The sequence below is a fragment of the Schistocerca piceifrons genome, chromosome 8 (assembly GCF_021461385.2).
Source record: "Schistocerca piceifrons isolate TAMUIC-IGC-003096 chromosome 8, iqSchPice1.1, whole genome shotgun sequence".
NCBI classification, from domain to species: Eukaryota; Metazoa; Arthropoda; class Insecta; order Orthoptera; family Acrididae; genus Schistocerca; species Schistocerca piceifrons.
In genome coordinates this window covers 3,697,695-3,714,612 of record NC_060145.1, presented here as the reverse complement: position 1 = coordinate 3,714,612, position 16,918 = coordinate 3,697,695, and the positions used below count along the sequence as shown (strand labels likewise).

Here is a 16,918-nt window from a genome sequence, read left to right as displayed (position 1 = left end):
GCAACATTTAGGATAAAGTGAGCTCAGATGCGCCGTGGTCCTGTGGTTAGCGTGAGCAGCTGCGGAGCAAGAGGTCCTTGGTTCAAGTCTTCCCTCAAGTGAAAAGTTTAATTTTTTATTTTCAGAATTATCAAAGTTCAGGCACTCACACACAATCAACTTCGCTCTCCAAAATTCCAGGACATGTTCAGATTTGCTTGGACATATGCACGATTTGACGGTCTACATACGGAAAAATTTGAAAACGTTACAAATATATGTTTTGACAGAGCACAGGGAAAACTGCGACTGTGAAACTGTTGCATTCATTTGTTGCATTTAATGTGACAAACTCTTATGTTTTCATCACTTTTTTGGGAGTTGTTATCACATCCACAAGAAAACCTAAATAGGGCAAGGTAGAAGAATCTTTTTACCCATCCGCCAAGTGTACAAGTTAGGTTGGTCGACAACATATTCCTGTCATGTGACGCACATGCCGTTACCAGTGTCCTATAGAATATATCAGACGTGTTTTCGTGTGGAGGAATCGGTTCAGCTATGACCTTGCTAACAAATGTTTTCGGTTCCCATTGGAGAGGCACGTCCTTGCGTCTACTAATCGCACGGTTTTGCGGTGCGGTCGCAAAACACAGATACTAAACTTATTACAGTGAACAGAGACGTCAATGAACGAACGGACGGATGATAACTTTGGGAAAATAAAGAAATTAAAACTTTTCACTCGAGTATAGACTTGATCCAAGGACCTCTCGTTCCGCCTCTGCTTACGCTAACCACGGGACGACGGCGCTCCTAAGCTCAAATACCCCTTGATGTTGCATATCTTGTGCATGGACTACTCAGTTTGTATATTTTGCTTATTTTTTTTTCATAGTTCCACACAACTTCTTCCTGTTTTCTCGATTGATCTGTGTTCAGTTTTTCAAGGCCTATCCACTGTGCTAACTTATAAATAAATCTGAGGGGGGTGCGAAGGGGAGGTTCCCTTGTCAGGTGATTCGTGTGGAAAGGTTTCCGACGTGATTATGGCCGCACGACGCAAATTAACACAATTTGAGCACTAAACGGTAGTTACAGCTAGGCACGTGGCACATTCCATTTCGGAAATCGTTAGTGAATTCAGTATTCATAGACCCACAGTTCAAAATGGTTCAAATGGCTCTGAGTACTATGGGACTTAACTTCTGAGGTCATCAGTCGCCTAGAACTTAGAGCTACTTAAACCTAACTAACCTAAGGACACCACACACATCCGTGCCCCCAGGCAGGATTCGAACCTGCGACCGTTCCAGACTGTAGCGCCTAGAACCGCTCGGCCACCCCGGCCGGCTTCTGGTTTCCCTACACTACCGGAAAACCATGGCCTGCTCATATGAGTCCCGATTTCAGTTGGTAAGAGTTGATGGTAGTGTTAGAGTATGGCGCAGATCCCGTGGACTCAAGTTGTCAACAAGGTACTCTACAATGTGGTGGTGGTCCCTTAATGGTTTCAGCTGTGTGTACGTGGAATGGACTGGATCTTCTGGTCCAACGAAACCGATCATAGTCAGGAAATAGTTATATTCTTTTGCCTGGAGAACTTCTGCAGCCATTCGTGGACTTCATGTTCTCAAGAAAGGATGGAATTTTTGTGGATGGCAATGCGCCATGTCAGAACATCCTGGACAATTGGAGCAAATGATCTGACCACCCCTATCGCCCAACATCAATTCCATCGAGTATTTATGGGACATAATCGAGAGGTAAATTCGTGCACAAAATCCTGCACCGGCAACACTTTCGGAATTACGGACAGCTCTAGAGGTACCATGGCTCAGTATTTCGGCACGGGACTTCGAACGACTTTCTGAATCCATGCAATGTCGACATGCTGCACTAGCCCGTAAAAGGAGGTCCGGCATACAATTTGGAGGTATCCCTTGATTTTTGTCACCTCAGTCTACGACAGCATATGAAAGTGGAGACACTATATATAGAAATAAATGGAGAAACCAAGTGTCAAAACTAAACGAGAACGAATACTCAAAATTGGATTTAACTACCAGTCTAAAAAAATCATTAATTACTTAAAGAACCACATGGATATTTGAAAGTGCAGGCTTTCTCGGCGAATCTTGATGATAAAATCTTTTCGGGTTGACAGTCGAGTCAATGCGTTGTTCTCTGGCAACGTTTCAGCAAGTTTCTTATTTGCTATCTTCAGGGGAAGATGGTTGACTCAGTTGTCAGCCCGAGAAGATTTTATAACCGAATGGATAATCAGAAAATCGTTTAACCTTGTGGAACAGAAGTTTGTAAGGATATGTCGTAACAGGCAAAGTCTACTACCTAAGGGGAAAAAAACGGAAGGTGAAAATACTGTTCATAGTTTTCGATACTGCATTGCATCGTTCGTCTTAACAACGCAGCCATTGGAATATCGTATTTATCCGCAGTTACCAAGCAACGACTTTCAGTCATAATGCCCTCCCCTGCACGGAAAGTACGTAACGTGTGTGTATGAGTACAAGTTGTGACGCACGAAAGACGAGGTACGGAAGTCTGTGTCTGGCCGTGAGTCGCGCACGGACAGCTCAAGCGGCTGAGGCGAACGCGAAGCAGGAGGTTAGTGTTCGAGTCCAGGTCCGGCAAAAAACTTTCATTGTCGCCATTACCCTAGACAGCTGATTGTTGTTTGTATTCGTATCTTCGAATACATTTCATGTTCGCGGTTAAGTCATCTGATACCGTCCACAAAAATAAACATTGTTTGTTGCGATTCCAAATTCACTGTTACTTTAGGTCTACGGCGACTGTAAGGTACGGGAAACATATGAACTCGGGTAACAAGCACCGAACTATTTCACTGACACTGTACTTCGACTTTTGGGAATGAAACTATCACTATCATGTACGTACGATTCACACCATCTGTATTGGTGTGTATGTGAGTTGTTGTTATGGTGGTGGTGGTCTTCAGTCTGAAGACTGGCTCTATGCGGCTCTGCACGCAGGTCTATTCTGTGCAAGCCCCTCCATCTCTGTGTCACTACTACAAACTGCTTCCATTTGTACTCGTGCCTAGGTCCTCCCTTAATAGTTTTGCTCGTACACTTCCCTCCATTACCAAACCAACAATTCTTTGATGTGTCCCGTCAACTGACCCTTTCTTTCAGTCAGGTTGCGCCACACATCTTTTCCTTCCCGATTCCATTCAGGACGTCTTGATTAGTTGCGCGATCTACCCATTCAATCTTCAGCATTCTTCTGTAACACGACACTTCCGAAGTTTCTATTCTCTAGTTGGCTGGGCTGCGTATCGTTCACGTTGCTGAATTGCTTATCGTCCACATCTTGAGTTACATTACAATAATTTCACTTCCGAATGATTCTCAAAAAGCTTATGACCAGTAATGTAATCTTCGTTCGAAAGTATTGTGGGAACGGAAGCCGGAAGTGAGTTTATCGTGTGCACGGTCGCGTCTAACGGTGGAAAAAGATGCATCCTGTCATAAGAATCGAGTAATATGTCAGACGGATACCAATACACTTACTTTAATTCTTAAGTGACGTATCTGATGATGGCATTACCCCAAATCAGGTAATAAAGTATTACTGAACTCTGGGAGATGGCTATAGATGGCTACTTATGGATCTCAATCTGTTTTTCGTACCCACAACAGATTATAACACTCGTCAGTTCATGCTCTACAAAGAAAGAACTAAAAACATGGACTGTGAGAAAAATGGAAGAGTTAGAAATGTCGTCACACAGATGTTAAAAAGTAAATGGATAGAGCAAACAAAATAATGGTGAATCACCTGAAACAGAGAGGACAGAAGTCCTTGGAAAATACTACAAAAAGAGCGAGACCAAGGGCATCCGCTACTTCCAAGGACATCCACTACTCCGCCTAGAAGTGAGGTTGTTACTGGAATCCGCTCGAGACGGGGCAGACAAAGAACAGAACTTATAAAATCACTGAATGTTATAGCTATGCAGAGAAGAATATTTTGGCAAACCTTACGAAGAAGTTTAGGACTTCAAGTCGAAAGGCGATTGATTTAAGCCCAAAAGTGCACAGCAGGTACGCAGTGTCTGAGGAATCAAATTGCATAAATCTACAGGAACAACATGGGGTCGATCCCCGGTAACATCAAGGGGTTTCCCTTGCCAGAAGGTTTCATATTCAACAGCTTTTCAGGTGTCCTCCTCCCAGATCTTTCCATCAGAGTAAAAATTTGAGACGGTTACCGGGAATCAGACCCGGGACCTCGGCTCTACCAGTCGGAAACGATGACCACTTTTTTGTGCGTTTTGTTCGTTGTTGATCGTTGTGTTTGGTCGTTGCGGACGTCACGATGACATCTTTTCAAGTTCGTTTGTTAATCCTTCCACTCAGTTTTTTTATTACAGAGGCCAACCGGCTGTCTGACCGAACACGCTGAGCTACCGTGCCGGCGGGAACTAGACCACACGACCAGTTTGTTTTTACTGCGACTGTAGAATTTGTGTTACGCAAAAAAGTGTGTTTGTGATTACTAGAGGTGAGATACTGCGGTGGACGATGAAACTGAAAATGTTGCATAATCAGTGAGCGAAGATTCGAACGAAGCGTCGGTATTATCATCCGCGATTGAAACAGCAGGTGAATCAGCAACCACAGATTTGCAGCATCAACAGGGATGATAGTTTTACAAATACTGCCAGCAAGGCGTGGTGAGCAGCCAACATGAGATACGCTGCACTTACTTTTTCCATTTTTGTAGTCCGATTAAAATTAGTTGATAGATGATACTTCACAGGTTTCTTCCAGTCAGAGCGGTCATGGTCACGCCCGAACCATGGACCATTGTCAAACTGCCAGAAAAGTTGGTCAGTTCGCCTTGTCCGGCTTTCTTTCTTGTTTTCTTTCGATACCGACTCCTGAATCTGACCGCTTAATTTCGTATTTCATCACATATGATAACCACAGAACAAAACACACGCACAGGCAGCGACCGATGACCAAGCAGTCCTCCCCCCCCCCCCCCCTCCCACTTAGACATACCAACATACAGACAAACGATGCAGACGATATACATTGCGTTTCGTACACAGCGCTAATGAAACACTACTGGTCCTTCTGCACTACACGCAGTCCAACGTCACAAATGCAGTAGTTGTAATCACAGAGATGGACTTACACTAGAAAAGATTCGCACGGCATTACGCGAAGCCAAATTTTTGAAGGCTGCAGTTCATCGTTGCTACTGGACTATGACAGTCCGAAATGTAACAGCTGTAGGTATCGTGTCATAGTGTTCTGGCGTAGTGGTCAGCGCATTTGCCTGTCGTGTACGACGTTTTTAGTTCGAAACTCGTGAACCACAATTTTTTGTTTTTATTTCTAAATCTAGTCAGTAGACTTTCGTTATTATTTTTATTCAATTAATTGATGTAAATGTTATTTCTTTAATTTGTAACGCTTTCCCGCGTCATTTTCATTATCGCGTTAACCTTTTTTATTTGGCTTTATTTTTCTTCCTACTATTCTTTTTTTTCGTATGGAATTTGCCAGTATCGTCTATAATATTCGACCAAGTATCAACAAGATCTGATCATCGGCTGGCAAAGCGGCAGTTCGTGAGACCACTGTGAAGATAGTTTCAGGCAACCAATCGATGACAGTTCCCTTTAATATATTATAAAAAAAAACTCTGAAAATGAAATTTTTCTATCTTAAGTTTGCTTTGGCTGCTGTGAACAAAGCCATCGTGCTTTTTATTATGCCGCTGATTGTTGACCGCGGTTTCCTCGGATAAGTTTGCACATAACAAAGTTGTGGTTGTGGTTGGGTTAGGGCATCAGTCTGAATTCAGGGCTGAAAGGCGCGCCGTCTGCTACAGTTCAATCATTTGCCACTTAAAGTCAGCTGCCGACAGAGACTCTCGCATTTTCATCATACCTCGTGCTGGCCGCTCCAACACTGCTCCGCGTTACGCCTTATCATTTGTGAAGTAATCCGCCCCGTTTGTGAGTCACCTATAACGGAGCGGCAGCTGACAGCCGGTGTGTCAGCGCTGTCGCGGCGAGTGACAGGCGTCAACTACAAAGTGATTTGGACCAGACTACAGTAATAGACGCGTACAGACGTGGTGTAGCGCGTGGCAGCGCTCCGATTGTCAGAGTACTGGAGTGTACACTAGTACCACTTGCCCTGCCTGTTATTCAGGCGTAAGCGGGACTGTGTAGTCCCTCTGACTGGGTAACCAGCAGAGAAGTACAAAATCTGCTTTTAGCCTGCCAATGCTCGCCTGTTAGCCAGACAGGCAAATCACCGCACTTTATCAGCAGAACGGAGAGGCCCTTTTACTCCCATCCAAGCCATGCTGTGCCCAACACAAGCAGGCTGAATGAATTGTGCTTGCCTGTCCGTCATCCCTCTATAATACGCTACGTAGCTGTTATTTCTGTACGCTTCCACTGTATTGTTATGAGGAGGATTCCAATTGATTTTTTTTTCTTTTTTACCTGAGTATCAGAAGACGAGGCTCAGTGAAACATATATTCATTTTGGGTCACAGTTGGCGAGAAAATGGTTCATTTTTATTTGTTCCTGTTTGCCTTTGGCCGTATTTTTGGGATTATTTATTTCTTTATTTCGATAAGAACGGTTCTTTGTGCAAGTTCACCCTGTCTAGACTAGTACTGACTATGGTCAGTTCGAACCATCATCAGTTCACCTCTAATACACGTTTTCTGTAGTAATCAGAACCGTCTCTGAAAGTAGAGATCTCTTGCATTTAAGAACTTGAAGATACCTGTTATACTGCAATACCAAGTAAACTGCGGTTTGTCAGTCAAATACGACCCCAATTATATAAATTTTGATTACTTTTTCCAGGATGTGCTCTGCAGTTTCACTGAAATCATTCTAAGTTAACAAAATAGTTCATTCTAAATTTCCCAAATGGATTGCAGGAAACACGAAATTAATTGGTTCAAATGGCTCTGAGCACAATGCGACTTAACTTCTGAGGTCATCAGTCGCCTAGAACATAGAACTAATTAAACCTAACTAACCTAAGGACGTCACACACATCCATGCCCGAGGCAGGATGCGAACCTGCGACCGTAATGGTTGCTCGGCTCCAGACTATAGCGCCTAGAACCGCACGGCCACTTCGGCCGGCGAAATTAATTTTTCGTACTATTTTAATCTAGAAAAAAAAAGCTTTTCTTTTATGCTAAGTTTTCTTCGAACTATGTTACATATCACCAGAGTGTGTTTTTTAATATCCTCGGAGCCATGTTTTTTGTCCTATTTCAATCAATGTTTGCCCTAAATTGAGAAAGCCTATGTCCCACTAAATGGCCTCAAGTCCTTCGCACACAGTTCCACACGTTTGACAGCCACTATGTCTTTGTCCTCTTTCAAAATATTTGTAGAGTGAGGAAACTGATTGTCAAATTTACAAACAAGTAACGTGCTAGAGGTTCCCGAATGAGTGTTTAGTAACTTTTTATACAATTTGTACTGTAAGACACCTTCACATTTATTTGTTGCACCCTTATAAACCACGGAAGCTTTTCCCCTGCTGGACTTGGTACATAATCCCCAACTGTTAGTTTCTCGTCGATCTCTTATAAGTTTGGTTTGTTAATTTTACTGCTGGCACCGTTATGATAAATGAGTTGCAGTGGGACTATCTACGCAAGGATATACCTGGCTATTCTGTAGTCACGCTGGATTGATGGTGCAACCTACGGTCAGATGTAGCAGGATAAATGGGTCCTACGAAGCTTGACAGGCTTGCTGAAACCCAAGTCGGCCTGCTTTAGACACTGTGCTTCAGAACACTTGCGCTCCCGTCTCTCCGTTGTGTCAGGTTGAGCTACTTTAATGGTTCCGGCGGAGACAGGGGCCAGCAGGTTGGAAGGAGAATTTGCACATCTCAGGTAACCAGTTCGCCTTGCCGGGTAATAGGATAGCGGGCTGCGACGCATTGCAGACTGACACGGGAAATCCAGTGGGCCTGCGGCGTGTTGAGCAGACAGAGGAGCGGCAGTGGCGTTCACGCTGGGAGACGCCGGGGACTCCGTGGCGGAAATCATTGGCGCCCTGCACTTCCTCTCCCGTTCATTCCCCTTACCGCCGTAGTCGTACGGGGGTTCCCCACGAGGCTTTACGTAAGGCGGTGTTTACGCACCGCTATACCTTTCTGAAGGCATGCTTCCGAAGCGAAACTGTGTTCCAAGTGAAACGTCTCTGTTAGATTCGTTTCATAATATTTAAATTGTATTTCGTACTGCCACGCATAATTATTTGTAATTTAGTTTTGTACTTCGTGTTTGTCCCCATTCAGTTGTACACAATAACTTTAAAGTATCAATTTTTCCAGTAAGCATCTAATCTTATGTACATCACCTGCAGTTTGTGCTCCCAAATTTCCTTTTATCATCTGTATGAATGAGTGAGTGAATGTGTACGTTGAATTTGTCTTTTATATGATAGCAGTGCAACATCTGGCTGTCTGTTAGGGTAGAAACAGGGAAGCCAACGTAGCTTTCTCAGTCAAGGCAAAGAGATTTGTAGCTATTCGGTGGTCATTGGACAGTTGTTAAGTTGGTGACGGTAAGAATCCCTCTGGTCTCTACCGTCTACTTGGGGGAAGTTCGCTGCGGGAAGTTCGGCACTCAGGACTGGACTTTCGGTGAGTGAAGACGGTACTTTTAAGGACTGCCTTTACTCCTCCACGCTCTCCTCTGTCTTCTTCGTCCTACAGAAGGGACCCAATCCCGTATTTTACAGGCTACTTTTCTGTGTTTGCATTTTGCACAGGCTCCAACCGCAGTACCCGGCACATCCTACTCACTATACAGATTTCCAGACAGTAATATCTCGTATTGGTGTTCATTAATGTCGCACACTTCTGAGCTGTAGAGCGTAATTCACTCAATAATGATATAAATGTATTGCTGACTCATCCTACGAATATTCATATGTCAGTCGTCTTTGAATGTAAGAAACTAATTGGCAAAAATATTTACCACAGTAGAATATATTGTAAACATTTGCGTGTCACGTTAAATGCATTAATTTGTGAAGGAATGGTGCTGATGCTGTTACAGGTACAGAGTAGTCACATGGCTAGAAAATTCTAGCGAAATGCACGAAGACGGGCAGAGGATTGATGCTTGGTGCACGGATTTTCGAGTTGATAGTCAACATAAAGAAATGTAACCTACTGCGTGTAAAATTAGGCGGCGAGGCCCGTCGTTGCGTGATTGCACTATTGCCGAACAATAACTGGAAGCAATCACATACATTAATGATCTATGAGTATGCATACGGAATGACTTTTGTTCTCCAGCTGTTCTGCAGATTAGTTATGCCGCGTTATTTTAGGAGGAGTAGGTGTTCGCGTCTTACAGTTTTTAAAGCACTAGAAGACATTTCTATTACTACCAAGGATTTCGTAGGCGCCCAAGTCATCTTGCGTGGGACATCGGTGTTTTGCGGTGGAGTTTTGAACTTCACTCTCGCTAACAAGGATACGAATGAACACGGTAACGGCTGGGTCACCGTTGCTCTTGTACGTGGACCAGAAGTCGATAGACCACATAAAACTAATTGTAGAAAAGGCAGACTGAAATTCATTGGTAGAATGCTTAGGTAGTATAGTGAATAAGCGAAGGAAGTAACCTGCGAAACACTGGGTCGACCGATACCATAGTATTGTTCATCAGCGTGGCACGTGCGCTAGAAGGGATTGGCAGGGGACATGGAGATGATCCGAAGAATGACAGCGCGTTTCCTCGCAGGCTCGTAAACACGAAAGCGTCGCGAAAATGAGTCGCAGACGCTCAAAAACAAGCGTTGGGCGCCATAACGGAGTGGTTTACTGCTGTAACTCCTAGAGCGTCTGTTCCTAGAACAAGTATATATTGCATCTACATACGTGGATCTCGCGGTCTGACCATGAAGACAACGTTAGGGATATTCAAACCTACGCAGATCACCAACAGTCGTTTTTTCCGCGCATGTTTCTCAGCTGGAACAGAGAAGGGTGCAAAACGTAGTCTCCACCACAAACCATGTGGTGGCTTGAAACATATATACTTAGGGGGAAGTAAGTGAGAGCTTGAGGAGCGGTGCAGCACTCGTCCACGCCACGTCTATGATTAGCCCTGACGTCAGCCGGACAGAGGTGAGGCCAGAGTGGCAGAGGGGCAGTCAGCCTGACCTGAAGACGTCGTCCCAGCCCCAGCCGGTGTTGCCGAGCCGCTCCCAGTTGTCGTAGTCGCGCCGGTTGCCCCTGGTGTAGATCATGTAGTTGAGCACGCTGGAGCCGCCCATCACCTTGCCGCGCGGGAAGTTGCACTGGCGGTTGCGCAGCCCCAGGCACGCCTGGTCCGACGGCTCCGTCTTGTACTTCCAGTTCGCTTCCGTGAACTGCAACCACACCGGCACAGTGCCTGAGAACTGCGCGGCAGTAAATCAAAGACAGTTTGACAGACACGCAACAATTCCAGTAAGACACAGCTAGAACACACATCATCTCGAATATCACGTTAAGACCAAAGACGCGTTGTGTCTCACCCATCCGACAAAAGATAAATCTCTCAACGACACGCGATCGTCATTCCGAACACGCCAGTAGGATTGAAAACTGTGTAACAGGACAAATGGCTAGAACCGGACAAATATTCACCGCCGTTATTAATAGCGACTACCAACGTTATGGCTCTGAGCACTATGGGACTTAACATCTGAGGTCATCAGTCCCCTAGAACTTAGAACTACTTAAACCTAACTAACCTAAGGACATCACACACATCCATGCCCGAGGCGGGATTCGAAGCTGCGACCGTAGCAGCAGCGCGGTTCCGGATTGAAACGCCTAGAACCGCTCGGCCACAGCGGCCGGCACCAACGTAATGTCCCAAACGCAGGTACCTGTAGGATTTGTCACGTCGCCCACACATTGATAGTTCGACAGATACCTGAGCATTCCTCGTCAGTCTGGGACCCGTCCCAGACAGGACTGATAGAGGAGGGAAGAAGTAAACCGAGCGAGATGGTGCAGTAGCTAGCAAATTGGACTGACGTACGATGGTTCAAACCTGTGTCCGGCCATCCAGATTTAGGTTTTCCGTGATTTCCGTAAATCGCTACAGGCAAATGCCGGGATGGTTCCTTTGAAAGGGCACGGCCGATTTCCTTCCCCATCCTGTCCTAATCCGAGCTTGTGCTCCGTCTGTAATGACCTCGTTGTCAAAAAATGTTCAAATGTGTGTGAAATCTTATGGGACTTAACTGCTAAGGTCATCAGTCCCTAAGCTTACACACTACTTAACCTAAATTATCCTAAGGACAAACAGACACACCCATGCCCGAGGGAGGGCTCGAACCTCCGCCGGGACCAGCCGCACAGTCCGTGACTGCAGCGCCTCAGACCGCTCGGCTAATCCCACGCGGCTGACCTCGTTGTCGACGGGACGTCAAACACAAATGTCCTCCTCGTTGATAGAGGAAACCGGAAGCATGTTTCGTCATAGATTCATTTAGTAATTGCGAAAGCATTGAGATGTTCATCCATCTCCAGTTGCAGATATTGCGAGACAGGCGCCGTTCGTTACGGTGTGGTTTACTGTTAAAATTCCGAGAGCGTGCGTTCCCAGAAGAGTCAAGCAGTATATTGCTGGCTCCTTTGTATCTCTCGCGGAAGGATCATGGCGACTACAAGTCACAACTAAAGGATTTCTTTTTATTTGCAGCTGCCGTAAGCGTTTACCCGGTTACAGGTTTATTCCTCTTTCTCAGAACAAAAGGTCGTGGGTTAACGATTCCGCGAATGATTACTTCCTTCTGGAAGGTTCTGTGAAATTCAGTACTCAACTTGGACACACACATCTCAAGTGTGAGCATTTAATCGCTTCATAAATTAAAGGGTTGATGTTATTAATCGGTCTTATCGACCATTTTTCTATCGCATGGTTTCTTGTCTTCATTCCAACAGCGCCTGCGCAAGCCATAACCTTACACTTTTTTTTCCAGTTAGTAAATCATGTGTGTACAAAGTTTGCTTGTTCTTGCTTGAGGCGTTCCAGAGTTATGCTTAATCATACATACAGGAAGTTTCACAATTCATGTTACACATTTCTATAGGTCGTAGAGAGGACTTAGTAGATCAAGTTTTACATAGAAACCCATGTCGGGTAACGTCATGCAACGACGCAAGAGAGCGTCAAAGTTATGGACGCCGGGGCCTGTAAATGTATGTATATACAGCGTGATGCCACAAACTTTCTACGATGATGGAGACAGATAAATGTATCGTCTGAGGTAAGGAGCCGGCCGATGTGGTCGAGCGGTTCTAGGCGCTTCAGTCTGGAACCACGCGACCGCTACGGTCGCAGGTTCGAATCCTGCTTCGGGCATGGATGTGTGTGATGTCCTTAGGTTAGTTAGGTTTAAGTAGTTCTAAGTTCTAGGGGACTGACGACCTCAGCTGTTAAGTCCCATCGTGCTCAGAGCCATTTGAACCATTTCGAAAGTTGTAAGCGAAAACCGTTCTGATACTTCTGACAGTTGAATACATGTACCTGTCCGGTTGTTGCTGTGATTGTAGGGCAGGCAACTTTCAGAGGTGGTAATGTAGTGTGGAGCAAAACAGATAAAAATGTCCTGTGAACATGGGTTCTAAAATGCATACCTTAAGAGCGAAGACTACTTGGTCAGTGGAGGAGATGGGTTCCACACTAGCGAAGATGAACAAGTGCTCCTAGCTCCTCAGGTATGCGTTTTAGAGCGTACGTTTACTGGACATATTGTCTTGTTTTGCTCCATACTACCAACTCTGAAACTTACATGCTATTTAATCGTAGCAAAAAGGGTACCGGTATATGTCATAGGTATCACAACGGTTTTCCCTTCTAACTTTAGACTCGTTCGTTTGCGGTACAGGGACACTTACCTCACATTGATACATTTATCCTTGTCCATCATTTTTGAAATTTTGTAACATCATCACGGAATCACGCTGTGTATACATACATCTACAGAGGCAGGGGCCTATAACTTTGACGCTCTCTAGCGTGCATCCACCGGACATGAGGCCTGTATTAAAAAAAAAAAAAAAAAAAAAAAAAAAAAACACTCGCCATTGCCAAAAGATTCCGGAGTAGATCCCATTCGGAATTCCGAGGGGGAGGGGGGGGACGACTGACAAAGGGGAGGTGACCGCGATAAAAAGATTGAATAACCAACGAAAGGATAACGTTCTATGATTCGGGGCGGAGAATTTCAGAAGCTTGAACATGATATAGGGAAACTAGAAAATCTGAAAAGGGAAAGGCAAAGGCTCAATCTAGATATAGTAGGGGTCAGTGAAGTGAAATGAAAAGAAGACAAGGATTTCTGGTCAGATGAGTGTAGGGTGATATCAACAGCAGCAGAAAGTGGTACAACGGGAGGAGGATTTGTTATGAGTAGGAAGGTATGGTTGGGAGTGAGTTGCTATGTTCAGTGATAGGGTCGTTCTTATCAGAATACATAGGAAACCATCATCGATATCGATAGTTCAGGTATACATGCCGACGTCGCAAACTGAATATGAAGAGGCAGAGGAAGTGTATGAGGATATTGAAAGGGTAATAACGTACGTAAAGGGAGATGAAAATCAAATAGTCATGAGGAGCTGTAAAGCAGTTGTAGGGGAAGGAGTGGAAGAAATGGTTACTGGAGAAAATGGACTTGCGACGAGGAATGAGAGGGGAGAAAGACTAATTGAGTTCTGTAGCAAGTTTCAGCTAGGAATACCGAATACTCTGTTCAAGAATCACAAAATGACGAGGTATACTTGGAAAAGGCCGGGAAATATGCGGATATTTCAGTTAGATAACATCACGGTGACACAGAGATTCTGACATCAGATTCTGAATTGTAAGGCGCACCCAGGAGTAGATATAGACCGAGATCACAATTTAGAAGGATTGAGGAACAGGTTGAAGTTTAAGAGATTAGACAGGAAGAATCTATACGCAAAGAAGTGGGATACGGAAGTATTAGGGAATGACGAGATACGCTTGAAGTTCTCTAAGGCTATAGATAAAGTAATAACGAATAACTCAGTAGGCGGTCCAGTTGAAGAGGAATGGACATCTCTAAACAGGGAAATCACAGCAGCTATAAGAAAAACATAGGTACAAAGAAGGTAAGTGCGAAGAAACCGTGGGTAACAGGAGAAATAGTTTAGTTGATCGATGGCAGAAGGAAATGCAATAACGTTCAGGGAAATTCAGGAATACATAAATAAAAGTCTCACTGAGGAATGAAATAAATAGAAAGTTCAAGGAACCTAAGACGAAATGACTGCATGAAAAATGTGAGAAAATCGAAAACGAAATGATTGCCGGAAGGACTGACTTAGCATACAGGAAAATCAAAATAACCTTCGGTGAAATTAAAAGGGAATTATACAAAGTAGAGGTCGGATAGATGTAGAGAATATATTTAAGGCCTGTGTGAGGGAGAAGATTCGTCTCATGCGACAGAAGAAGAAACAGGAGTCGATTTAGAAGAGACGTGTGATTCAGTAGTAGAATCAAAATTTAGGAGAGATTTGGAGGCCTTAAGCTCAAATAAGGCAGGATAGATAGGTAATATTCCATCATAATTTCTAAAATCGTTGGGGAAAGTCGCAACAAAACGACAGCTGACGTTGGCGTGTAGAATGAATGAGTGTGGCGACATAGCGTCTGACTTTTGGAAAAATGGCATCCACACAATTCCGAAGACTGCAGGATCTGACAAATGCGAGAATTATCGTTCAATCAGCTTAACAGCTCATGCATCCAAGTTGCTGACAAGAAAAAAACATAAAATAGAGGAAAAGAAAACTGAGGATGTGTTACATGACGATTAGTTTATCTTTAGGAAAGGTAGAAGCATCAGAGAGGCAACTCTGACGTAGCGGTTGATAATGGAAGCAAGATTAAAGAACAGTCAAGACACGTTCATGGGATTTGTCGACCTGGGAAAAGGGTTCGACAATGTAAAATAGTGCAAAATGTTCGATATTCTGGGAAAAAAATGGGTAGGCTGTGTAGAGAGGCGGGTAATGTACAACATGTACAAGACTCAAGAGGGAATAATAAGAGTTGACGACCAAAAACGAATAAGAGTTGACGACCAAAAACGAAGTGCTCGGATTAAAAAGTGTGTAAGACAGAGGGGTGCAGTCTTTCGCCCTACTGTTCGATCTCTACATCGAGGAAGCAATGATGGAAATAAAACAAACGTTCAGGAGTGGTATTAAAATTCAAGGTGAAAGGATACCAATGATACGATTCGCTGCTGACATTGCTATCCTGAGCGAAAGTGAAGACGAATTACATGATGTGCTGACTGGAATGAACAGTATAATGGGTACAGAATATTGTTTAAGAGCAGATAGAAGAAAGACGATAGTAATGAGGAGTAGCAGAAATGAGAAAAACGAGAAACTTAACATCAGGATTGATAGTCACGAAGAAGTTAAGGGATTCTTCTACCTACACAGCAATATAACCAGTGACGGACCGGACAAGGAGGACATCAAAAGCAGACCAGCACTGGCGAAAAGCGCATTCCTGGCCAAGAGATGTCTGCTGGTATCAAACATAGGTCTTAATTTGAGGGAGAACTTACTGAGAATGTGCGTTTGGAGCACAGCATTATTTGGTAGTGGAACATGGAATATAGGGAAACTAGGACACAAGCGAAAAGAAACACCTGGGGTGTGGTGCTACAGACGAATGTTGAAAATGTTGGGCTGATAAGGTAAGGAATGAGGAGGTTCTGCACAGAAACGGAGGGCAAAGGAATCTTTGAAAAACACAGAGAAGGGGAAGGGACAGGATGATAGGACTTCCAAGGTACTAGAGGAAGCTGCAGAGGGCAAAACTTTAGAGGAAGACAGAGATGGGAATACATCTGGCAGATAACTGAGGACGTACGTTGCAAGTGCTACTCTGAAATGAAGAGGTTAGCACAGGAGAGGAACTCGTGGCGGGCTGCATCGAACCAGTCATAAGACTGGTGATTCAATGACGTTTCTTGAACGCGAGTTCCCATGTAAAACTTCATTTACTAAGTTCCCACTACAGCCTCTGTAACATGAATTGTGAAACACTCTGTTGCTACGAATATTACACTTTGAAGAGACAGACTCCGAAAGTGGCTGATTGCTGTATTTCTTCTAGTAATTTAATCCGCAGTCACTTAGCTCGATCACCGTTGTTATAAACAAAATGTATTTGAATGCTGTCCATCCTAAGCACCTTTTCGAGACTGGGACAGATCGTTTCCTTTGGCCATGGCAGCAGTGGGCTGTATGACGGGTTGCCAGTCGCTTTGCTTCGGCACAGTCCGTGAAGTGAGTCACGACTCGGGTTGCTGAGACGCAGCGTCTAGTAGGTGATGTCGCGGCTGATCACCACAGGTGACAGTGTTTGACACACAGTGCGGCCACTGCGGGCGAGCTACGGACCTGCAGGAAGCTGGCCAGGATGGGGACGTCCATGACGAAGTTCTCCTCGCGGCCGGCCTCCAGCAGCAGCACGTTCCAGTCGGGCACCTCGCTGAGGCGGCTGGCCAGCGTGCAGCCGCCGGTGCCCGCCCCCACCACCACGAAGTCGTACTCGGCCAGCATGCCCGCGTCCGCCATGTCCCGCGGCTCGGTCTGCGCCTGCTGCACCAGGTCCCCCAGGATGTGAAACGCCGACTCCAGGATGGAAGGCCTGTCCGCCGCGGCAGCCGACCGACCGCCACTCCACACCACCAGCGTCAGCGCCAGCAGCAGCGGCCGCGCTCGGAACCTCGCCGGCTGCGGCATCGCTGCGAACACAGTCCACGTGCTCTCACCGCGTCCGTGACAGGAAGGTCCAGACATTTACAACACGTCCTAC

The 16,918-nt window shown here is 45.0% G+C and overlaps 1 protein-coding gene across 1 annotated transcript in view; it reads right to left on the bottom strand.

Annotated features, from left to right (window-relative positions):
- The window catches only part of LOC124711867 (glucose dehydrogenase [FAD, quinone]), a 116,226-nt gene that overhangs the window by 24,455 nt on the left and 74,853 nt on the right, over positions 1-16,918 (bottom strand). The window contains exons 2-3 of the mRNA XM_047242106.1: positions 16,501-16,847; positions 10,213-10,421 (exon numbers count right to left, since the gene is read on the bottom strand). Coding sequence (XP_047098062.1) covers positions 10,213-10,421; positions 16,501-16,845 — 554 coding nt within the window. The 5' untranslated portion in view covers positions 16,846-16,847. The remainder of the gene's footprint in view (positions 1-10,212; positions 10,422-16,500; positions 16,848-16,918) is intronic.